The sequence below is a fragment of the Diadema antillarum genome, unplaced genomic scaffold (genome assembly GCF_040938485.1).
Source record: "Diadema antillarum isolate AM-2024a unplaced genomic scaffold, OU_Dant_1.0 seq00001218_RagTag, whole genome shotgun sequence".
NCBI lineage: Eukaryota > Metazoa > Echinodermata > Echinoidea > Diadematoida > Diadematidae > Diadema > Diadema antillarum.
This window is the reverse complement of record NW_027272010.1, coordinates 46,196-72,913: the sequence shown is the minus strand read 5'-3', so window position 1 is coordinate 72,913 and position 26,718 is coordinate 46,196. Positions and strand designations below refer to the sequence as shown.

The 26,718-nt window shown below is 40.7% G+C and overlaps 1 protein-coding gene across 1 annotated transcript in view; it reads left to right on the top strand.

The window, feature by feature from the left end:
- Positions 1-17,526, top strand: part of LOC139744903 (GON-4-like protein) — a 100,527-nt gene extending 83,001 nt beyond the window's left edge. The window contains exons 22-27 of the mRNA XM_071655316.1: positions 488-625; positions 1,259-1,926; positions 10,618-10,741; positions 13,588-13,883; positions 16,261-16,363; positions 17,084-17,526. Coding sequence (XP_071511417.1) covers positions 488-625; positions 1,259-1,926; positions 10,618-10,741; positions 13,588-13,883; positions 16,261-16,363; positions 17,084-17,263 — 1,509 coding nt within the window. The 3' untranslated portion in view covers positions 17,264-17,526. The remainder of the gene's footprint in view (positions 1-487; positions 626-1,258; positions 1,927-10,617; positions 10,742-13,587; positions 13,884-16,260; positions 16,364-17,083) is intronic.
- The last annotated feature ends 9,192 nt before the right edge of the window (positions 17,527-26,718 follow it).

Sequence of the window (26,718 nt, the reverse complement as noted above, 5' to 3'; positions counted from 1 at the left end):
TTTTTGACTGTATTTGAACCTCATGCTGGTTTGAATTGTCCAGGTTAAATTCTGTTCATCTGTGCTTTAAAGGGGGAGGCTAGTAACTGATCAGTGGGAATCAGTGGAAATGCTGGACGATGATTGTTCCAATCCTTATGGGATTCATTCAAGAGTTCATTGTATATCTATTGTTGTGTGAAAATGATGTGCTTCAGAATGGTCTCATATTCAAGTAATGTGCAGTTTAATGCTTCCAGGATAGCGTCCCTGGTCAGTGACGGGGCATTAATCTGCACATTACTTGAATATGAGACCGTTCTGAAGCAAATAATTTTCACACAACAGTAGATATATAATGTACTCTTAAATGAATCCCACAAGGATTGGAACAATCATTCCTCAGCATTCCCACTGATTCCCACTGATCAGTTACTAGCCATCCCCTTTAAGTTTTTGTGACAAAAACTGGTAAGTGTTCGCTTTTCTTTCCTTGGTGTGAGTGCAGAACATGCTAGATCCGTGGAAGGGTCTGAATGACGAGCTCCAGTACGGGACCAGAAGCTGTAAGTGTAACTGCCACGAGACCTCCCAGGATTGGAGGGTCCAGAGGAAGGCACGCCACTGTGCCTACTGCTCAGCAATGGTAGGTCCCTCTTAGTACGTATACTGCAGTAGTTGCCTGGCACACCTCGTAGAAGTGGACATATTGAGTCCTACACATGGCATAATATTTTTACTTCTCAAATATATATATATAAATATATATGTACATCATCACAAAAAATATTCTGTCAGTCAGGGAGAATAAGTTATTTGTTGCTATTATTCTTTAATTAATTTTCCACTTGCATCTGCATTCTAATGAATATTGTGTGATGTAATATCTCCTATCTATATGATACCATGAACACGGTGATTGTTCTGTCTTAATTGCCAATTTATGTATTAGAGGGTCATTTATATAGTGTAAACATTGGTCCAAAACTACTGACTTCAGTCAGCAATAAGCCAAAAGACTTTATGGTCCTGCTTCACATGACAAGGACATATTATGCATATGCTGTTACACAGCATGTGGCTTCCACAGCGTTATCATATCTCCCGAGTAGTCCTAAACCAGTGTATTGTTTCAGTAACCAATGCCATTGTATTAGAATTTGTGAAAATTCTCAGCAATGTATCGAAACAATGAAAACACAAGTTTAATATTGCTTCCCTCTGTCATGCTGGAGTCAATGTCTCTCAGATGATGCTTCTGTTATTGTTTTATATACAGGTTACCCGAGCAGAATTAATCAGCTCCTTGAGGCGTCTTTGCCCTGGCCGAAGGCGCAACATCCGAGATGGAGGAAGTAGCAGTAGGAGAGGTGGTGGTGGTGGGAGGAATGGAAAGAGGAGAGCAAGGGGGTCAAAAGCTGAAGATGTAGAAAAAGAGGGGGAGGAGGATGAGGGTGTTGTTTACCCTTACAGTGAGGCAGTCAATCACCTCTCACAGATTTGTGATAACCTGGCAGACTACTTGCAGGACAATACCTCCGCGACTGAGGATGAAGATGAGGCAGAAGAAGATGAGGAAGGAGGGGAGGAAAATGAACACGAGGATGAGGAAGAAGATCATGATGATGGAGATGATGAACTAGATGATGATGGGGAAGGGAATGAGGCAGGTGATGAGGAAGAAGATGAAATGGATGTTGCCAATGATGAAGATGAGGATGAAAATGATGTTGATGGAAATGAGCTGGAGGAAGAGGAAAATGAAGATGTTGACATTGAGGAAGATGAGGATGAGGAGGGGAGAGGGGAGTCGTCAGAGGATGATGAGGCAGAGGAAGAAGGGGATAATAACCGCATGACATCTGGAGAGAGCAATGATGAGCTTGGAGGTGACCAATCACCTTACACCAGCCAAGGAAGTCATGATACTGCTGCAACAGATCTAAGGTATTTGTGACATTACATGTGTATGTATTATAATGATAATAATACATACAATTTCTATAGCACCATTCTGCACTCTGACTTAATGCTCAAGGCACTTTACATCAAAGCAAAAAGACTGAGAATACATATACCATAGTACAAGAAGATGAAAAGAAGACATGAAAGTCTGTCGTCAAAATGCACTGCTAAACAAATAGGATTTCAAATTACTCTTAAAAGATGTATATCATATATTAGAACAATAGCTATGCATATTAGCTCTTGCTATTAGAATTCATTAAAAAAAAAAAAGTGATAATGCCTTGATATTTATTTTCCTTCATCAGTCCTACAGGCAGAGGGAATTCCAATATCACATATTGTATAAGCTGTTATTTGTGCGTACAGATATTTTCGCGAATGAGGAGGTCACGGACAATTTTGCGGGATGTTGTTTTTGCGAGTTTGACTGTCGATTCAGGATATTTTCTAGTGTTGTTAAATTCCCGATCCAACAGTGATTCGCGAAAATTCACGAAAATTAAACCCTCACGAAAATAACAGCTTGTACAATAATAGAAACATTTGTGATATTTTTTTGGCAAAATATAACGAAAGAATTCATGTAGTATTACTTTACGGCCGTAATCTGGCAGAACTGCGCATCTCCTTTAACCCATCACGCCAGAAATCGGGTTTAAAGATTCAATGTTACACCTTTCTAAACTGGGATACTATGAGTTGCATTTTTCTTCTTTTCTTGGTCATAATTGGTCTAAAGAATTTATTTCCAGCAAAAAATGACAATTTGACCTTTTTAAGTAGTAATAATTACCAATTTACAAAACTTACGCAGTTCTACCAGATTTTATTTCGGAAGTCTCGAAAGAGACTACGATGCATAAAGAGTAATAATAGGAGAGCCCGCACGCGCGTCCAGCAATACGTTCGCGTTCGTTCCAGCCGACAGGAGGTTCTCCTGCATAGCTCCGCGGTTTGAAATTTTTCCATAAATTCATCGCCGGAAATTTTGCTTCGCCGGTCATCCGGAACCTACTGAGAAGTGTTTTGACGCATCTTTCGAGCCTAATCGTTACGTTGGTTCGATAAATATGAGCTCGAAAGAGCAGCACGATCCATCCTTCGCTTTACGTGCTACACGTGGACAGGAGGTCTGTGCCACGAAGTCAGAGTTACCACCACCAGCGCCTCCCTCCGGCGATGCCGGTACGGCGCACGTACAGAAGAATGTGAGCATCGGAAAGGCTCAAGATTCAGGGAAGAAGACGATGAAGAAAATTCCCAAAAAAGCTCCTCATATGGTATCGAAAGCCCCTTCCGAGGATCGGGCGTCTACCTCCGGGGACGTTAGTTCTCGTCTAGACAAACTTGAAAATCTCCTCGCCGAAGTGGTGAAACACCTTCCCCAATCGCATGATAAAACCACTAGCCGTGCTGCTGTGGTACATACAGGCGCGTCTACATCGAAATCTACAGCGGAGGAATTTTCCCGCTTGCCTACTAACGTCCGCCATTTTGTTGGGGACGATTTTGATACGTCTACGTCTGAAGACGCAGAGCGTGATGGACCGTTCGATTTTGACGAAGGGGTGGAAGAGGTTCCCCCTGCTGCACAGCTACCACAGTTGGCAGCCAAGTATGCTATCCCCCTCGGGATTGGGGAGGCAGTTGACGAGGAAATCGCAAAATCGGTGAACTACTTTATTGGCAACAAACTAGAAGATAAAGCCATCGAGGAAACGGTTGAAAAATACCCCCCACCGAGCAACTGCCCCCACCTCGATACACCTAAAGTGAACGCTCCCATTTGGGAACACTTGCAGTCCGTCACGCGTAATCGTGATTTGAAACTACAGCGAGTGCAGAAATGTCTGACTCGCGGTATTGGGGCTCTTCTTCGCTCTCTCGACGCGCGAGATATCTCCGAGTCTCAGCAAGACGCACTTGCTCTATTGAGTAATGCGCATTTTGAACTGAATTGCGTGCGGAAGGAGCTGATTAAGCCGGACATCAACTCGGAATACGTGCATCTCTGTAAGCCTTCTACACCAGTCACGCAGCTGTTGTTTGGTGATGATCTCACAAGACAGATGAAAGATCTAAAAGAACAACATAAGGCCTCTGCTGGGGTCATGAGGACCCAGCAGAAACATACTTCTCGTCCGAGCGGCTCTTTCCATCCGTACAGACGGCCCTTCAACAGCGGAGCTCGCCGGCAGGCTCGCGATGCGGGCTGGACGGGCTCGCGTAGCGCTGCAGCCTCACGCTTCGTGCATGGAACGGCAAATCGTCCTTTTTTAGACCAGCGCTACCAGGGGAAGTCGCGACCTCCCCCACAGCAACGGCCACAGAGCAGAGCTCATCCACAGGCCAGAAGCAAGACTCCCCACAACAAGTAACCCAACAGCCCGCCTCTGAAGAGGTAGGAGATATAGATTCAACATATTGCTCATTTGACATGTCAGTAACTGACCATGATGCATTTCTACCTTATCTAGAAGAACGGTATTCTAGATCTACTCCTCAATTTACTAGATCTATAGAATCTAGACCTACCACTTCATGTGTAAATGACCATCCAGTTGGAGGTCGACTGAGGCTTCATGCATGTAATTGGGAGAAGTTAACTTCAGATCCCACAGTACTACAAGCTGTGAATGGCTATAAACTTGAATTCAAGCCTGAATGTTTTCCACCTGAAAGGGTTAATCCTTTGGTTCAGTTCAAAGTAAAGAATGAAGATTTGGCCAATATCCAAGCTGAAATTGATTCACTGGCAGCCAAGAATGTTATTGAACCTTGTTCACATGAAGTGGGGGAGTTCATCTCGAACATTTTTACCCGCCCTAAGAAGAATGGCAGCCTTCGGGTCATTCTTGACCTCTCAGAGTTGAACAAAAGCCTAGTCTATCAGCATTTCAAAATGGATTCCATCCATACAGCAATGCAATTTATTACACCAGATTGCTTGCTAGCCTCAGTCGACCTTCAGGATGCTTACTATTCAGTACCAGTTGATCCGCAGGATAGGAAATACCTGCGATTTGTGTGGCAGGGCAAACTTTGGCAATATTGCGCACTGCCAAACGGGCTTAGTACAGCACCGCGTTTGTTCACAAAGCTTCTCAAACCGGTTTTTGCTCATCTGAGAAGAGCAGGTCACATGGTAGTGGGATACCTTGATGATACTATCATTATTGGGAAGAGTGAGGCTAGCACTCAAAGAGCAGTCGATGCTACGACTGATCTCCTCGAAGACTTGGGGTTTCTTGTCCATCAGACTAAATCAGTGTTAAAACCCACTAAAGAAATCACCTTTTTGGGATTTGTCCTTAACTCTGTGAATATGACAGTTACTCTTCCTGAATCTAAGAAGGAAGATATCACTGCTGAGTGCACAAGTCTGTTGCATGCCACAGAATCCTCTATCCGAGAAGTGGCTAGAGTAATAGGGAAACTGATTGCTACCTTTCCTGCAGCCCAATATGGGCCCCTCTACTACAAAATCTTGGAAAAAGAGAAGATTTTGGCATTGAAGGCCAATAAAGGTCATTTTGATAGGAAAATTAGCTTGTCTAGTAGAGCCAAACAGGAACTTAAGTGGTGGATTGATCACATACAGTACACCTCTAATCCTATCGACAGACCCAGGCATACAATAGAATTGCGCACTGATGCGAGTGGGTCTGGTTGGGGAGCAACAGACATGTGCACAAACATAGGGGGACGATGGAATGAAGTGGAAAGAGAAAAGGCTGTTAACAATGAGATAAATTATCTAGAAACCCTTGCAGCAGGATTGGCATTGAAGTCCTTTTGCTCTAACCTGAGAAATGTTCATGTTCTCATTAGAATGGATAATACAACTGCAGTCTCATATATCAACAATATGGGGGGCTTCAGATCCCAGGAATGCAACAATTTGGCACATGATATTTGGGAATGGTGTATTGAAAGACAGATTTGGATCACAGCCGCCTACTTGCCAGGACGGCTCAATACCACAGCAGACTTCATGTCAAGGAAGTTTAATGATCGAACAGAGTGGATGCTTAACAAAACCCAATTTACAGAAGTGGTAGAACATTTCGGCCTCCCTGAAATCGATCTTTTCGCTTCCAGACTTAATGCACAGCTACCCAGGTATATCACTTGGCAGCCTGATCCTTTGGCAGAGAATGTAGATGCATTTACAGTGGATTGGGGTCCATTATGGTTCTATGCTTTCCCTCCCTTCTGCCTTATCCCTAAATGTCTGCAAAAGATAAGGGCAGATAAAGCCACAGGGTTGTTAATAGTACCAAACTGGCCTACACAATCATGGTTCCCAGCACTTCAGGACATGCTGACTGAAAAACCACTTGTCCTATGTAGACATGCACAACTTCTTGTTCAACCTGTGTCTTTTATGCCCCACCCCTTACACAAACATTTGGATTTGCTCTGTTGCAGGCTTTCAGCCAACCCTTCAGGTCGCAGGGATTGAGTGCAGGGACCGTCAAGGTCATCGTAGCTTCTTGGAGGAAATCTACACGACAGCAATATCATAGCTTCATCAGCAAATGGAAAGTTTTCTGCACTGCCAACAACATTAACTATCTCCAGACCTCATCGGAATGGGCACTAGAATTTCTTTCAGACTTGTTCCATAAGGGAGCCAGCTACGGTACTATAAACTCTGCTAGAAGTGCACTGGCTTCTTTTCTGACACTCACAGACAGTTCGTTTTCCATAAGCACTCATCCTCTAATAACTAGATTTGTGAAGGGAGTCTTTCACTTACGACCCCCCAGACCACGCTACACGGAGGTGTGGGACGTTAGAACTGTCCTCAACTATCTGAGGAGGAAATCACCTGCAGGCGAATTGGGTTTGAAAGAGCTAACGTTGAAAGTGACAATGTTATTAGCGCTTCTCTCAGCACAGCGGGTGCAGACATTGAATGCTTTGAGAATAGACAAGATGACATTCAAAGACAACTCTGTCAATTTCGTCATTGATGACTTGTTAAAGCACCACAGACCTGGTAATACAGGCCAAGTCGTTAGCCTAAGAGCGTACCCTCCAGACAGACGAGTTTGCATTGTACGATACCTTCGAGAGTATCTGAGAAGGACTCAGATCATTAGGAAGGACCAAAAGTATCTGTTAATAAGTTTTTGTAAACCGTATCACAGGGTTTCTACCCAAACTTTGTCACGATGGATTAAGACAGTTATGACAGAAGCTGGGATTGACACCAGCTTGTTCTCGGCACACTCCACGAGAGCAGCCTCAGCGTCTGCTGCCCAGAGGAAAGATCTGCCTGTACATGAGATTTTGGCACAGGCAGGCTGGAGTAACGAGAAGACATTTCAAACATATTACGCGAAACCCCTCAGGAATGAGAATAGGGGTTTCAGCCATGCAGTATTATCATAAAAGGTAAAGCCGTACATTGTACCCCTTGTGGTAATTATGGTCATTGGCACAGTTCTGTGTGGCCAAAAAATGTGACTACCAGCTTCAAAGTCTCCTATTATTACTCTTTATGCATCGTAGTCTCTTTCGAGACTTCCGAAATAAAATAGGAAATTTAAATGAGAACTTACCTGTTTGAAATTTAAATTGTATTTTATGAGGAAGGCGAAGGAAGAGACTACAGTCCCTCCTCTCCCACCCTTCTTCATAATCTCAGGTAGTTCTCAATAGCAGTAGGATGACTGCTGGTATTGGTATTCACATTTTTCGGAGCTACTAATATTGCTGGACGCGCGTGCGGGCTCTCCTATTATTACTCTTTATGCATCGTAGTCTCTTCCTTCGCCTTCCTCATAAAATACAATTTAAATTTCAAACAGGTAAGTTCTCATTTAAATTTCCTATTAATTGTCGCCAAATTTTTGCGATCATAATCTGGCAGAACTGCATATCTCTGGTCACGTGCCCGGGTTGATCAGCCAGAACTGCGTAAGTCTTTGGCCATGCGAGGGGGTTTTTCAGGCAGAACTGCGTATCTCTAGGAGATATGCAGTTCTGCCTGATAAGCACGTGTTTCATCAGGCAGAACTACGTATCTCTTTTCGTCGTTAACCACGTGCTTATCAGCCAGAACTACGTATCTCTGTCTATTTTCTGCGGGTTGTCTATCATATTTTACCATCCACCCCCCTTACTATTCAGCGGACGCAGTGTCAAAACAATGAATATTTTAGATCGAGTACAATTTTTTGAAATATTTGTTCACATTGTATAAAGTCATCATTATTGATTCACATTCAATTTCATTTTATCCATTCATTCGTATGTGGAAAATAACTTGCTTTCCCCCAAATGTTGTCAGTCTGTGTTCATGTTTCAGTATTAAATAGCGGCACGAGAAGTAGCGCTACATCAAAAGCCTGGCTGCTGTCTTGGGTTATTGTCGATCTCATGAAGCATTATTACACTAGATGTTAAGCTATATGTTCATCAAGACTACAGGCACTACATTGTAGACCGTCTAGACCGTAGTCTATTCAGGCCTTAAACGATACACTAGACATCTAGAGACTAGTAGAGCGGTACGTAGGGATCTGCATACGATAGGCCTACTGATCTCATCATTCCTACTCTATGCCCAAAGTAAGAGTATGCCAAGACCCTTTTGGCTGAAGGCCTAAACTCTATTCAAACCAAAGAATACTAGGAGCTAGGCCTGACTAAAAGTTTATTTACAGCTTTATTAGAAATAGAAAATAGACCCTAGGCCTCGTTTGTGTCGACTCCTACAGTACAAGTACTACAGTACTAGGGTAGTACTAGTACTAGTAGTGTTCTAACCGTTACTCTCTACGCAGGCCTATAAAACGTACTAGAACTCTCGAACTCTTTCTACTCGATCGTCTAGGTCTAATGTTAGACATCCAGACGTCTATTTTGGGGCGTCATTAATAGACTAGTAATATCAATGAAAATTAGTTTCTAGTCTAGACTCTAGATCTAGACTCTATATCCAGGTACGGGCAAAATCTAGAGCTAGACTGTCTATTGGGGATCTAGTACTAATGTTACTAATGTTATAGTAGATCTAAGAACAACGTAAAGCCTAACCTGCCTATCTAATGACTTACGGTAAGTCTATAAAATCTATAGCCTATATAGACCTAATTAATAGATCACAGATCTAGATCTTAGTTTCAGATCTATTTCTAGGGCTAAATGATTATAATTTAGCTTTTAACCTGAAGATTCTAGATTCTTCATATTACAGACTTAAAGAATGTCTATGCCATATCAAATCTAGAAAAATAGAAAACGGAGTAAAGACAGAATAACCGGCGATTTGGCTTAAGTTAAGTAACGGTAGTACTGTACAACTCTGCCGGGAGTACCAGTACGGTACCGGTATTAAAAAGTAAACTTGTAGCTCTAAAAGTGTTAGTATTGGCCAATTTCTGACGTCTGTAGGATTGGATCGAAAATGCCATCGTCATGGACGGTATCCTAGATATTCATTAAACTTCTCGAGATCAATCCCATAGATCCAAGCCAACTAATCGCTTATTACAATGAAAAACAAAATAAGAAGCTATGCATTACAGATATTGTTGTTTGCGTGACCTACTGCACAGTACATTGATTTCACGTACACTAACAATGGACAAGTGCTACAATACTAATTAGACCCTAGGCCTAAAGTTGACTGGAGCGTGATGTCAGACAAGATAAACTATAACGTTTGTTAGATCTAGAAATGCTCTAGGCTTAAAAAACCCTAGATTGTAGCAATGCTTAATAGTAAGGCATACCGCATATTGACCTGTTCTGAAGCCTGCCTGTCTATGAATGGAAAGAAAGTGGCAATTTCCCCCAAGAGTTGAGGGTCATTGCTTTTGGATCCATTGCTTTAGCGTGACTGTCGTCGTGTATGTACACTCCGTAGCCGTACGACGTGTCTAGCTAGCTAGCTGGGCACTGCTACTAGCTTGAACGCGCAGTGCGTTTGTCACTACCAAGGCCGCGCACGCGCGTGTTAAGATATACCATGTCCGTGCGGGATGCAGGAACACCTTGGTCCAAGCGTTGTCGTAAGTCGACTTACGCAGTTCTGCCAGATTAATCGCCCTCTCTCCTCAGGAATTTTGCCAAAATTACTTTCTAAAAATAACTTTCTGTACCGAATCACAACTTGTTTTTTGGCCCACTTGAAAGAGCATGAGAAAAAACACACAAAACACTCAAAACCTGAAAATCGACCAAAATCAACTTAGGGAGTTCTGCCAGATTACGGCCGTTTAGTTGTGTGACAAAAGTGCTGTACACCTGGCATTTTTCATGAGTTGTGTGATATTCGCAAAATTAACACTAGTTCTTGACAGTGAATTCCACCACTCACAGTCTTGGAAGTTCTAATTCTGAAATAAAATATACTCCTGACATGTATTGCAAGTAGAGTAATTGATCTGTGAAAGTGTGAGAAAAATGTGACAAATATTGTGCAAGAGATTTCTGTGGCTATTTGATCATCATTGATGTGTCTAACTTTGTTTCTTGTGGAAATTCTGGGCGGTGAATCCAGTAAACTATCGCATTGACAGCATGTTGACAAATAAAATCTATGGGTGGTCACTGGTGTACATATGTGACCTTGATGAACTTGTATGCTTGAGTGTGATTTCTTTTTAAAATCTTATCATTTGATGTGTTTACACTCTTCACTTGCCTTCTCAGTAACTCTGGATCACCCATGAGCACAAGCCCTGCCTCTTCACAGACCACTCTTCTTACTGGTATTACTGGTGATACAGACAGCAGGAGTGTCACAAGCTCACCGACCAAATTCCAGCAGATAAAGGTTAGATACCCAAATCCAAGCAAATATTGATAGAAATCAAGCTTCAAGTGGTTAAGGACTGATCTAATTCACAGTAGTATTTTCCTGTTGTAACAAAGCTCAGGAGGTCTTTGTACTTTTTTACTAGTGTGCATTTCCAAGGAATTGTGCAGCAGCACCATCACAGCACTTTGTTCAGGGAGCTCCATCTCTGCCTCTTTCTCTCTGAGCTGGTGTATGAAGACTTACAAGTGACATATCACTCAACCATGGCATATCACTCGAGTCGGCATATCACTCAACCAGTCCACCGCAGGTTTAGTCATTTATCCAGGATTAATTCCTAAGACTGAAAGTCACAAAGAAAGAGGCTGGTGTAGAAACAACAGGCCATATAACGGCTGCAGTAACACCCACAGCCAGTTGGTTGTTCTTTGTGAAGAGTGCTCGAGTCTGCTCTTATCCTCCAACCCATCTTAAACTAACTATAGTTGGCTTGTGGTATTTTTACCTTCCTGAGCTTTTAATGTGACAATCTTATTAACCCATCATCCCTAAAAATGTATTGGAATGTTATACAACCCTACTTCTGCAACTTAGGGTTCCTGGGCTCCTCGGCTCTTTCCTCTACACTTACAGTGTTTCATAATTTGTCTGTACAGCATGTATCAAAAATGTATAGAGTGTGCTAAAATCTGGTGTAGAATTTCACCATTGGGAAAGCACAGAGGCCATAAACCTTGGGATTTGGTCACTCTGTCTGAGAGTTATAAGTCTGGTTTGCACATTTTCAAATGGCTATACCACGTTTTGCCACTATGTTTATATGACCTGATAGGATTACATGTACTCATACAAGATGTCTTGAACAAAAAAGAAGAAATTTAATGCTCAACATAGTTGATGGGAGCCATACTTGGACCAAGACTTTGTATGCAAAAGCAGACAAAGCATTAGATTCAGCATAGTTGATAGATATATTATTCAAACTATTAAAACTCATGAGCTTTGACATCGTTGTTCCCTGGAAAGCTGATTGATTACTGTCATTGCATGACATCCATCATTACTCATTGTAGTAAACTATGGATCAAATTGTTATGCAGTGGTGCTGCTAGAATGAGTCAATCTTTTGCTACATGTATTTTGTATGCTGTAAGGGCTGAAATTCTCAACCAAACATTTGATTAGGATCTGCTTTATGATTTTATAGGACTGTATACTGTGTTACTCAGTACTGTACATAAGCAAGTGCTGTCTTCTGCATTTGAAGTACTGTGTGATTGCAGGTTGTTTGCCCCAACCATCGTTACACAATAGTTGTGTGTGATCCAGCCTTTGCAAGGCTTGATTTTTATTTTCTTGTTTTTACTTTATATTAGCAGATAATGGCGATTCATGAAATTCAGGGAAAATAAAACCACAAAAAAAAAAGCCAACCTGTACAGTAGTACAGTCAACCTTGCCTAAGTCGAATCTATCTGGACTGAAGAAATAGCTTCGACTTACAGAAAATTCGACTTACATTGTAGGAGGGATTAATAGAATATACAGAGAAAGGACTTGAAAAGATGTACAATTATTCGACTTATGCGAGGTCAACTTAGCAAGGTTGATTGTACTTACATTAAATTTGGTCATGTGCACAATTATGCAACTCCCTTCCCATTCCAGTTGCATTTGATGAAATACTTCCAAAACATATTCATATCCCGAGACTACCCCATCCAAGTGTAACATAAAATAATATAACATTAGCCCATAAAGGACAGTGTGATACAATAAATGTATTTACATGATCACACTATATGAAGAGTTTGAGATGATATGCGCCAGTGTGCTAACACTTCATATGATCTACTGTGATTTTCAGTGTAGACTGCGGTACACATACTGAGTATTTAGCTCACCTGAGCCGAAGGCTCAAGTGAGCTATTGCGATCGCTCTTCGTCCGTCGTGCGTCGTCCGTCATGCGTAAACTTTTTACATTTTCATCTTCTTCTTGAGAACTCTGCGACCGATTTTCACCGAGCTTGGCAGGTAGCATCCCTAGGGGGATAGGATCTCAATTTGTTCAAATGGGCACCATGCCCCACCTGGGGGCCCCCAGAGGGGCCCAACCCCCCCCCCCCCCCCCCCCCCCTCAAATTAAGGAATCTAAAGAAAGTCTTCTTCTCTAGAACCAGAAGTGATAGAGCGAAGTTAACACTATGAGTTGGTACATTGATGACTGTAGTTTCAAGTTTGTTTATGGCGGAATCAGGGGTGCCCCCCTTAGGACCATGGGAAAGGTGGTGGGGAGGGGTCCTAGTGGGGCCCACATTGTACATTTTCATCTTTTTCTTGAAAATGCCATGATGAATTTTCACCAAACTTGGCAAATAGCATCCCTAGATCAAATGGGCACCATGCTTCACCTGGGGGGCCCCCAAGGGCGACCCAACCCACCCCCAGTAAGGAATCTTTAAAGATTTTCTCTAGAACCAGAAGTGATTGAGCTGAGCAAATACAGTGAGTCAGTATGACTGACATTGTTTCAAGCTGGTTCATGGCAGAATCAGGGGTGACCTCCTCTTCGTTAGGGTTAAGTCGTTTTGTTTTTCCAAACTGCATAGTCCAACATACTAGAAAGGACAGTGCACTGGGCAGATATTTTTACAGTGTGATGGAATATGCAAATGGACACCATGGCCCCAGCTCTCAAAGCTACCCCCACCACAAGTTTCCAATGTTCTCAGGTAAGAGTCTTCTAGAATGCATGGAAGGTGAACTTTTGACACTCAGGTGAGCGCGAGACCCCCGGGTCTCTTGTTATGTGTTTCGCCTAAAACCTCAAGTTAATCATCTGCCTTTTTGTCTCCTCTAGGACAAAGAGAGTTCAACTGCTATTACAGATGGTGGTGCACAGCATAGCAAAAGCAGTGAAGTCCCACTTTCATCAGAGGACTCGTCCCACTCAACAGAACTGAGAAGTAAAGATGGAAGGCAGACTCCAAGAAAGGGCAGAGAGGGGAAGGCGAAGCAGGAAACACCAGACACACAAAGCCCCTCCATGGACAGTACACCACAGCCTGGGAAACCAGAGACTACTACCAAGGCAGAATTGGCTGTCACTACTGATGTCAGTGTAGGAGAGACTACGAAAGGACCTGTGTGGACACGGTAGGTCTTTCACACCTGTTCTCTTGTCAGACATTTACCACATCCTTTGTCTTGTCAATTATCTAACTATGTGTTTTCTCTGGGTCTCACAGCCAAAATAGGTGCCAGTCCATCATTAATAGTAACTCTCAATCATGCAGCTTCCCTGTGAAGCATGGCATCCTGCAGGGATTGGTTTTGCATACACTTCCCTTTGTTCTTTTCTCAGCTCCAAATCAGGACTTAAAAATCACAAAAATAAAGCCATAACCTATGCCTATGACACAAAAATATTCATTGTTTGCTCTGACATCAAGTTGTGGCATGTTTTAGATGAAATGGAACTTAATGATGACAAAGGAGGGATCCTTCATTTCACCATTAAGTTCAGGATGTGTTCGTATTGATTATGTTGTTTTTGGCTCATTTTCCATTGTTGTTTGATAACAGGAAATATTAATGTCATTAGGTCAGAGTTCGTACAAAGAATAAACATGTAAACATCTTGCAAAGCTGTTAAACACTCCACAAGACACTCCCAACATTTTGAACTTCTGCCTGTGGTTACCACTACCTATTTCTAGTCTAACTTTGTGAACTGCGTCAGTGTATCATGTGTATGGATACTATTAAAATGTGTCCTTGAAGCTCTTTTTTTTCAGCGTGTTGTATTCATTCCAATGTTTTACTGCAAACAAAAACAGGTAACACTTATACGATGAGTTTTCGACTGTTGCAAGAAGAGTTTCCCTGGTAATGGAAGTTTACACACATTTTATGGCACAACTCACCCAGATGTAGAAAGCTGATTTTGGAAAAAAAAAAAATCTGTACAATTGTACATGTGTATATGATGTTTACACTAAACTTGCAAACCCACAAAGAGAATATTTGTAGCAGATACTGTAAAACATGATATATTCGCGGCATGAAATTTTCGCGAATTGAAGCTGACAGCCTTTTTCGTGGCATGAAATTTTTGCGAAGTGCCACTAGCGTTCAATGCACATAGTGTAAACAAGAACTTTTGCGTGCATTTTAATTTCGGGAATCTTGGCGCTCGCGAAATTAGCGAAATTAAAGTGCACACGAAAATTCGTCGTTTTACAGTAATCTGATGGTTTCATTGTGAGGTCCAAGAATCTGCATGTCCACACATGTACTTTTCACCATACTCTGTTTTTCACATAAACATGTGCTAATAAGATGACTTTCTCATCCACAAAAAGGGCCAAATTTGTAGTGACAGTCTGTAGTACTACATGTTAGTATCTGTGAAAAGCCTATGGGTGTTTAGCCTTACAAGAGTTGGTTATGACGAAAAAATTTTCATACCGGAGTATCTTGTAAGCAGAGTTTACTCCTACCTCACTATTTTCTTCTTTTTTTTTCATTCTTCTGAGATGCAGTTTTGAAGTGCATATAAGGACTCTCATTTTGATGTGGGCTTTGCAAGAAATGTGCACCATCATTATACACTGTATATGTATTTCAAGGGATTAGGAGGTAAATGTATTGCATTCTCCATAAAGATACATGTAATGGGTATCACAATTTGCATCCATGGCATGTAGGATGGTATGTAGTAACACAGGTGTTTTGTGTAATCTTGATAACCAAGTCTTGTACTTTGATGAGAGTGTGAGTAAGACCCCGTTTACAGTGCGAGGCCAAGCTGCGGCCGACCCCGCCTTCATTTCAGTGTAAACGTGCAAAAGGCCAAATGCGGGGCCAAAATTGGCCGCGCATTTGGCCACGCTCTAGAATTGGTCTCGGCCGCGGCCGAGCCCGGCCTTTTCTCAGTGTAAACGCAAACTGGGCCAAATGCGCAGCCAATTTTAGTCTGGCTTCCAAACCCTCTGCCCGTACTATTTCGTTATTCAGGATGTTAACCCCCTCAACGTCAAAAACTAGTATAGTTTAAGGTGGTTTTGTCCTGCAAAGGATTTTTCTTTCGGCAAAGGCCTTTGCCCGAACGGTGACTTCATCACCACAGAATCCAGTTAGCAAGGGGTCTGAAAACCAGACTATACCAAATTGCATTTGTTTACAAGCAGAGCCCACTACGACAAAATATTGAAAGGTTTGAATTAAAAGTGCGGCCGAGCCCGGCAGTGTAAACGGACAAAATTGCGGGGGCCCCGCAATTGAGGCTGTGCTTGGCCGCGACTCTGCCCAGCCCTGCACTGTAAACGGGGTCTTAGATGAGTCTAAAGATATTTATGAAAGTTTTCTGATCTATTAGAAAGTAAATGAAGGGATATGTTATCAGAAGAATGTCAAGCGAGAGAAAAAAAAAGAAGAAGAATAGAGAGGAGTATAATGAACAAGACTTCATAATCAAGAAACAGAGGTCCAACTTTCTTTACAAGATCAATTTTTATCCTTGTGATTTTAGGGTTGAGGACAAAACGTTGCTGCAAGCTTGTCAAGAACATGGTGCCCATGAGAAGACTTTCCTGAAAGTAGCTGACAAACTTGAACATAAGACATCACAAGAGGTAAAGTCTGTTGTTTGTCTTTGCTTTCTAGAGATAGAAACAAGCATAAGAACATGATTCTGCCCAACAGGTGGTCATAAAATGACTCACATGATGACTGTTCGTAGAACTTGGCCAAGGTGTGGTGCGTGAGGTGTAGATGCTACATTTGTAGGAATAGGTTTTGGGCAAAAATATGTATGCAAAAAGGGTTGCATGTCAATCCTCTTTCAATGGTCAGAATCAATGATCTTCCGTTAAAAAAAAAAAAAAAAAATATATATATATATATATACATGTATATATATATATATGGAGAGAGAGAGAGAGAGAGAGAGAGAGAGAGAGAAAGGGCCACGAACTTATGGTTGCATGAGAAAGCCGAGGCAACCACTCCATTGCATGCTGCAGTTTAATTGCTTTGTTTTTAGCCACTGGAAAATTTTTAATTGATTTTTGAATGACAGAAGTTAACTCCATAGGTAAGTTAAGCTCACCGTTAGATTTAATGTTTGGTACTGAACATCATATCACCCAGGAATTCTCCCCTATGGGATCTTTCCAGTTATAAACCAGGGGTAATTTTAGCCTTTAGGAAGCATTTTTGTAAATTAGAATAAATCTTCATAGATTATATCCATCATAACATTACTTTTTGTACTGAACATTACAAGAATTGTAATGCAGTGTCTGAAATCTTGTGTATGATTGACACTGCTGTTTTTGTACATTGTCTCCCAGGTCAGGAAGAGATTTGCTCATCTTATGCAGCTATTCCACTCCAAGAAAGGTGCTTCTGCTGATGAAGGTGATAATGAAGATGATGGAAATGACGATGATGATGATGATGATGGAGATGATGAGGAGGAGGATGAAGATGAAGAAGAGCACGATGCTGCTGACAGTAAGGGAGGTGACTGAAATAGACTAAAATTGATGCTGCAGCTGTATCTCCATGAACATCTCTTTACGTAAAGGAATGATGTTGCGATCTTCAGGATTTCAAGTGTAGGAATTAAACCAAGTGCTTTCTTGCCATTTTTTTCAATGCAGCAATCTCGTCAAATCCTAAACAAGTCTGAGGCAAAACAACTTGTGATGGTGATATTAGTTCCAGTCATGTTTGTATTAAAGTATTGAGAGTTGTTTCCCTGCGTATATGGTTTTGAAAATCATATATTAGCTTGAGAGTAAAAACTGAGTGCATACAGTATTATCTCTAGAATATACCAGCAAATGTATTGTATTATGTGCTTGATCACTATCATTTTGAAACATTTTTTCAAGTTGCCCTTCCTAATAATGTTACTGACAGCAATCAAAATGGGTCACACTTTATTAATTCAGTAACCTTGAGTCAAAGCTTCTGGGAATCATGAGAATACTTGGACAGACAAAATTTGACTCTTGCACATTTCGTCGGGTGCCCGTGCATTGGCCGTTAATGCAATACAATTTGTATTGCGTTAACGGCCAATGCACGGTCACCCGACGATTTGTTGGTTGTTTTTTTTCTCAATCTTGTATGAGTTGATTTTTATCCAACATGTTCACAATGCACTTACACTACTAGTGATTGGTAAATTATGTGTACTAAGTCTTATTTATTTATGTTCCTGGTGTACGTTGCTTGTAACCATAAAGCAGGAATTTATCATTTTTCCATCAAATACATTTTCCATGAAATGTATTCAGTGGATATTAAATGCGAAATAAAAGAAAAAAAGATAAGAGATATGACAAATTAATTCATGCAATAATATGTGTATTTTTATCAGCATGTGTGCCCTTTTATGTTACAGTGCACTCTCATTATAACGAACATGGTTATAACGAAATTCCCGTTACCACAAACTGAAAATTGGGGCCGCAACGTTATCCACTCTTTGTATGTTCATTTTTTATTCATTTGGTTGTAACAAAAATCAATATAACTAAAGAAAACCGCCGTTAGAACAGGAGTCCACTGTAACTGTGTTTTCATCATGGGTCATTGCCTTATTACGAGTCAATAATCGGTTTGTTCAGAGGACAGTACACAATGGCTAATCTTCATAATCCACCGGCAGTCAACACTCTACAGTGAAACCCCGTGATAACGAGGTCCGTGGGGCCGGCAATATTACCTCGTTATAACTGGTACCTCGTTATAACTGCACACGATGAAAAATAAAGAAAGACATAAGCACGACGTCGTACCCGTCAATCATAATTTGCGTTGTTATTACACAATTATGGTTCATTATCATTGAGACAATAAAGAAGAATTATTTGTGAATTGATACATCAAAAAGACGGAAAAAAGGGGTTGAAATGCGTTAATTCTTTATTTTTCTTCCAAAAATCTCTTCGCATAATAGTTGCACATTATGTTCTTGAGAAGTAGGCCTACTCGGCGGGATCATATTCGTGATTCTTTCCACACCTATCTCTTCCTCTTGTATCAAACCATTCTGAAAGAATGTTTTTATGCGTCCGCCAACGAAGTGGCCGGAGGCATTATCTTTTCGGGTCGTCCGTACGTCCGTCCCGTTTTGTTTTTGTCGATATCTCAAGAACCGTGTGGTGGTTTTACATCAAACTTGGTATGAGGGTATATCCCGGGGTCAAAGGTCACAGGTTATTTTGTGAAAAAAAAGGTTGAAAATTCATGTTTTTCTCCGTATCTCGCAAATGGTTCGAGGTATCTTCATGGAACTTAGTATATATGCTTGTTCCAATGGGCAGTGATTATCTAGCAGGCATGAGATTTCTCCGCGGATCCGCGGATTTCCGCGGATTTTGAAATTCTGGGGAGAAAATACACGGTCGGGAAAATTTCCGTGATTTTCCTCTTTTTCTTTCTTTTTTTTTTTATTTTGCAGCCACCATATCTCGCCGTGTGTGAATGGTGATGAGTGCATTTGTCAGCGGGCAGCTGTGCGATGTTGCATGTTTCATGCGTGAAATGGATGTGAAACGTGCGTGTCGATCAACTTGTAGCTATACTATACTGTAGCTTGCAGTGTGGTGTGATATGATGCACACGTGTGTGAGGCTGTAACTGCGTATTACGTGTATCATTACTATCAACAGGGAGGTGACCTCCCTGCTATCAAGGAGCTTCGGCATGCATGCTGCCGCAGCATTCAGCGCGATGCGTTGACCGAAAGATCGGTCTGTATCTGTCCGTCGTCGCGGGGAATGTTCCGTGGAGACTGCGTCTGGCTTCACGGATCTCCTCCGTATAATGGAGGACGGACAGCGTTATAACTTATGGCAAAATATAAAAGAGTCCTCCGGACAGACGGATCTTTCTGGAGCTGTCTACGCGATACGCTGCTTTTGTATCCCGCTGATTACATTGGCGTGATCTACATTTGTCATCGTGATTTCGTGGACCGGTGAGAATATTTCTTTCTTCAACGAGAAAATGAAGACCTTCGATAAGGATGACCCTCGTGTAGCGGATATTGACACAGATGTCTCCAATACAGTAAGTTCAAGTGGCAGTGGTTGGAATATGAAGTTGATCTCCCAGAACCAGTTTCATCTTCTAACCACGTTGGGCCAGCGATTCAGTCGACTTCCTCGGGACCTGGAACTTGTGATACATCATCCGCCGCAAGGATTCGCTTTACATTCTGGACTTCATCCAACAATACAGTGTACTTCATTTGCTTGGTCTACATTAGCTGTTTATGGACTTAACCGGGTCTACAAATTTTTGTACCTCCTGTAAGGTATTATAGGCAGTCTAAGTTAGCTGTAGACAGAAAGATCCGTCTGTCCGGAGGACTCTTTCATATTTTGCCATTAACGCTGTCCTACGGAGGGGATCCGTGAAGCCAGACGCAGTCTCCGCGGAACATTCCCCGACGGACAGCTACAGACCGATCTTTTTGTCAAAGTTAGCTGTTGCATGGACGTAGAGACGGTCAACAATGCTGAGCTGCATGTATGATTTATTTTCAGCTGTCTTACATACTGATTCTCTACTAGACTACATGGACCAAGATCAGCAATACTAGTACTTTGCCTGGTCTGCGCACTGTAAACTGTTAATGGACTAAGGTAAAGACAGCCAACAATGGCAATGCTAAGCTGAGATTTATTTTAATTTTTTTTTTTCACCCGTATGAACTGAATCCAGCAAGACGTCACCTGAGTGTACATTACTGTGATTTATTATGGCCTCACATTTGAGTAGGTCCTAGGTATAACAGTTAAGCATACTTTTCCTTCCTTTAGATTTTGCAAGTGTCATTCATGAGTTCAATTACCACAATGTTTCTCTGTAAAATGTACCTCATAACAATAGTAAATTTCAGTTGTAAAATGCATTAAAATGAGTTTTTTCATACCTTGAATTTCAAAAAGTCCTCACCGTGGGAGGGGGGACACCCCCCTCCCACACCCTCCCCCCGCTCCGTCGCTACGCTCCCTCGCAAACTCTCTCCTCTTTTTTCAACTTTTCTCTGTCTCATGCCTGATCTAGGGAAGTTGGGGGTCAGGGATCAAAGGTCAAGGTCAACTCCTCAAAATATCACTACTTTCCTCATATTTATGCAATGCCTGAAGGTTTTTTTTTTTTTAACTTGATGTATGCATGTTTTACCCAATATATATTCTGTGGGAAGTTTCTTGCCAAAAGGTCAAAGGTCAAAAGGTCAAAGGTCAAGTGAAAGTGCTGAATTGCACTTTTTCCTCCATATCTCAAAAGTAACTCAAGGTATCATCATGAAACTTACATATTTATGCATGTTCAACCTAACAGTGATTCTCTTTGGAACTGTGAGGTCAAAGGTCAAAGGCCAGGTTTAGATAATGCTATTTTCCCATTTGATACTGAAATTATACTTTTTCTCAATACCTTGAAAATTACTCAATGCATAAACTTATAAAAGGGTCAAAAGTCAAGTAAAATCATCAGTTCCCCAAATACCTGCACTCTGACATTTTAATCATTCATCCAATTGAACCTAGTTCTAGGAAAGTGAACATTCAGCACATTTGTGGCAAACCTGTCATTTTAATATTTTGCCAGTTGTGTGAAACTGTCATCACACATTGTCAAGACATTGTACTATAGACCTATTAGGAGAACCATGCATTATGGCGGAGGCATATCAGTCGCCGTAGCGATATATCTTTTCGTCTATCGTTATCGTTTCGTTTGTGAAATACAGTGTACAGTGTAAAATGACAATGAACAAAATCAGATTATATAAAATGCGTTTTTCTAAACACCAGCGCATATAGAGTATAACATGCATGCGTTGTTTATCGTAACTTGCAACGTATGGTACGCTGTTGGTGCCCAGCGGGAATGCAATGATTTCATGAATCATTTCGGCTGTAATCCTATACAATGTATGATCGTTGCGCCCGAAGGGATTAAAAAATGCGTTCTTTATTTTCTTCCGAAAATCTCTTCGCCTTTTGTACACCCGTTCTCGAAAAATATGCGACAGTGTTGAATATGGAAGGTTGTGATTCTTTTTACGCAAATCTGTACCTCATAGACCATTCTGAAAGAAAGAAAAATCTTCATTGTGAAATGCAATATTAAATGATAATGAACAAACCAAATGCGTTTGTTTCTTTTTCTGAACACCAACTCAATTAAGTAGATTAACACGCGCCATTCAACTATTTTTACGATACTGTCATCCGGCGGGATCGCAATGATTTCATTAATTATTTCAGCTTTAATCATACACTCTCATATTTATATTATCATTTGTTGCATGATAATGAATGATCCCAGATCTATTCAAACTGTTAAATGCATTTGTTTCTTTTTCTAAACACCGTGTAGATTAACATGCGTTATTCAATTATTTTTACGCTACTGTCACCCGGCGGGATCGCTATGATTTCATTAATTATACCCCCGCCACACGTAGTGTGAAGGGGTTTATAGGAATCGCCTTGATGTTTGTCACGCGGGCGGTCGGTCTGTTGCAAAATCTTGCGTCGCGAACTCCTCCTACAGTTTTGAGGCAATTTAAATAAAACTTAGGGTAAATGATGATATTGAGATATAGGTGTGCAAGACATGTTTTTTTGTGTTTGTCGGACAATGCGTTGCCATGGTAACCATAATTTTACCAAAACCTTGTGGATTGAATAACTTCCATAGTATTTAAGCAATCAGTTTCAAAATTGGTATCTATGATGATCTATAGGTGCAGTTATGCAAGACACTCGTTGTGTTTGTACTTGACAAAATGTTGCCATGGTAACCGCATGTTTTCTTTGAAATCTTGTGGAGTGAAAAACTTCCACAGTTTTGAAGCAATTGAAATAATATTTGGTAGGCATTATGGCCTTGAGGCATAGATGTGGAACATATAATTTTTGTGTTTGTCGGACAAAGCGTTGCCATGGTAACCATAATTTTACCAAAACCGTGTGGATTGAATAACTTGCACATCATTCAAGCAATTATGGTCAAATTTAGTATGTATGATGATCGGGAGATGTAGTTATGCAAGACACCAATGTGTTAATATAAGAAAAATGTGTTGCCATTGTAACTACTCATTTTTGTATCAAATTGAGCCATTAAATCTATGAAGGTGAAATTTAGTGTGTATGATGCTCTTTAAGTGTAGTTTTGCAAAATGTCCTTTGTATTTGTATCGGACAATGCGTTGCCATGATAACCACATGTTTTGTTTTAAATCCTGTGAAGTGAACTTCTTCCAAAGTTTTCAAGCAATTGAAACCAAATTTGGTAGGCATTATGGCCCTGAGATATACAAGTAGATGTGGGACACATAATTTTTGTGTTTATCACACAAACCGTTGCCATGGTAACCACAATTTTACCAAAACCTTGCAGATCGAATAACTTTTCCATCGTTCAAGCAATTAAAGTCAAATTTAGGATGTATCATGGTCTCGAAGTGTAGTTTTGCAAGACACCAATGTGTTACTTTAAGGAAAATGTGTTGCCATGGTAACCACTCATTTTTGTATCGAAATAAACCATTCAAGCTATGAAGGTCAAATTTGGTGTGTATGATGGTCTTTAAGTGTAGTTATGCAAAATGTCCCTTGTGTTTGTATCAGACATGCATTGCCATGGTAACCACACTTTCTACCCAAACCTTGTGGAACTCAATGTCAACTCTGTAATGGTACAGTAAACTTCAAGGTGCTATATTACATTCTTTTCTTTGTCGATCACAGATGACCGACATCTGATGACCCCAAGCCTATCACCTAACTCGTCTTCAGTGCGACGAGTTTCATATCTCGTTCTAGTTACAGTGAAACCCCGTTATATAACGAGTTCGGTTGTAACAAGGAACCGCTTATAATGAGGTGATCACGTCAGTCCCATTTTCCTTTGCGTGTAAACCTATGGCACAACGAACCGGTTATAGTGAGTTCGGTTATAACGAGATTCCGGTTATAACGAGGACATTTTCGGTGCGTCATGATAAAGAAAAACATAAGCAATTTGATTGGATACAACGAGGTCCGATTTTTTTGACCAACCGCTTTCAAACACGCAACGAATGAAACATTGAAAAGCGAATTCACGCTATCCCCATTTACAGAGCCTGTGCTGAACACAGTAACACAAGTGTACTGTGGATATGTACGATCCCCATCCGGTCTCCGTCTCTCTACATGTCTTATCTGAAGCGGGAAGACTCGGAAACAAGCATGTTTCAGTCCCACCGTTATCCTTCTCTACTGCCCTTTATAGGTGACGAATAACTGACTACCGATCCTGCCATGTTTCTTCTCAACTACGCGATACCAGTAAGCAACAGTAATACCTTCCGATGTTCCTATGAGTTATTGAACATACTCATTCCATTTTCTTTTTTGCGAGGTTCCATTTCTTGACTTGCCGCTTTCAAAAATGCTACAAATGAAACATTGAAAACCGAATTCAAGCTATCCATCTCTCTTTCCTGTTTTGCAGAGTACCATTCATGTTTTCTTCTAAACCACGCGATAAGACAGAAATACCTTGCGATGTTCCTACTAAGTTATTGAATAAAATCATTAGATTTTCTTTTTCGCAAGATACGCGTGCGTGATGTGAGGTCAGACCACACCACAACGTGAGAAAGAAAAAATAGCGCATTCTAAAACTTTTCATGTAGCGACACTCGTGGCCAAAATGAACAATAATTATTGGAATGCGTGCGCTAGTAAATATGCTTGTATAAGATTATGATTAAAGCTGAAATAATTCATGAAATCATAGCGATCCCGCCGGATGACAGTAGCGTAAAAATAGTTGAATAATGCATGTTGATTTACTTAATTGAGTTGGTGTTTAGAAAAAAAAAAAAAAACGCATTAAACAGTTTGAATAGATCTTGGTTTGTTCATTATCATGTAACAAATAATATATGAGTGTGTATGATTACAGCCGAAATAATTAATGAAATCATTGCGATCCCGCCGGGTGACAGTATAGCGTAAAATAGTTGAAAAGCGCATTTAATCTACTTGTGAGTCGATTTTCAGAAAGAGAAAGAAATGCATTTAACAGTGTGAATAGATCTGGGTTTGTTCATTACCAGTTAACACTGCATTTCACACCGAAGATTTTTCTTTCTTTCAGAATGGTCAATGAGGTACAGATTTGCATAAAAAGGATCACAACCTTCCAAATTCAACCCTGTCGCATATTTTTCAAGAACGGGTGTACAAAACGCGAAGAGATTTTCGGAAGAAAATAACGAATTTTTTCATCCCTTCGAGCGCAACGATCATACATTGTACAATGTATAGGATTACATCCGAAATAATTCATGAAATCATCACATTCCCGCTAGGCACCAACAGCATAACATATCTCGCAAGTTACGATAAACAACGCATTTATGTTACTCTATTTGCGCTAGTGTTTAGAAAAAACTTAGCAAACGCATTTTATACAATCTGATTTTGTTCAACGTCATTTTACACTATACACTGTATTTCACAAACGAAAAAACATTCTTTTTGAGAATGGTTCGATACAAGAGGAAGAGATAGGTGTAGAAAGAATCACGAATACGATCCTGCCGAGTAGGCCTACTTCTCAAGAACATAAGTGTGCAACTATTATGCGAGGAGATTTTTAGAAGAAAAATAAAGAATTAACACGTTTCAACCCCTACTTTTTTTCATCCTTTTTTGTATCAATTCACAAATAATTTCTCTTAATTGTCTCAATGATAATGAACCATATATTGTGTAATAACAATGCAACTGATGTTCTTAAGTTTGCTGGGTATATGACGTCGTGCTTATGTGTTTCTTTGTTTTTGATGCGTACGGTTATAACGAGGTAATATCGCCGGTCCCACGGACCTCATTATACCGGGGTTTCACTGTATTTCGGCTTTAATCATATACACTCATAGTTACTAGCCAGCAAAACAACTGGAAGTCAGAACTAAAAATGGAAAGGATGTAATGATGCGTTGCACACGCATTCCAATATTATTGTCCATTTTGGCCACGAGTGTCGCTACATGACAAGTTTTTGAATGCGTTATATATTTTTTCCTCTCGTTGCGCTGTGGCCTGACCTAATATCATGCACGCATACCTCGCAAAAAACAAAATAGAATTATTTTATTCAATAACTTCGGAGGAACATCGGAAGATATTTCTGTGTCTTATCACATGGTTTAGAAGAAAACATGAACTACTCTGCAAAACGGGAAAGAGACATGGATAGCGTGAATTTGGTTTTCAATGTCCCGTTTGTCTTGTGTTTGAAAGCGGCAAGTCAGAAAATGGAACCTCGCGAAAAAGAAAATGGAATGATTATAATTATGTTATGTGATTTAGAAGAAACATGGAAGGAACGGTACTCTGGTTATTCGTCGCTGATAATGGGTGGTAAAGAAGGATAACGGCGGGACTGAAACATGTTTGTTTCCGAGTCTTCTCGCTTTAGATAGTACACGTAGAGATCGCGACAGGACGGGCACTTGTGCAGTGTGTTACTGTGTTCTACACAGACTATGTAAAACGAGGATAGCGTGAATTCGCTTTTCAATGTTTCGTTTGTCGCGTGTTTAAAAGCGGCAGGTCAAGAAATGGAACCTCGTTGTATCCGATCGAATTGCTTCTGTTTTTCTTTATCATGATGCTCGTTATAACTGAACTCGCTCTGCCATAGGTTTACACGCAAAGGAAAACGGGACTGACGCGATCACCTCGTTATAACCGAACTCGTTTGTTTCATGTTTCAAAATAAAGAATTACTACAATATGCAACATTGGAGGTGAACGATCACATTTTTTGTTGTTCAGTGCATATAAAAAAATCCAACTTTGGAGGGCTACTGTTTCATAATTGCTAGCTATGGAGAGCACAATGTTGGTTTTGATTAAAGGAGAACTCTTCCTCTTTTCATTGGTAC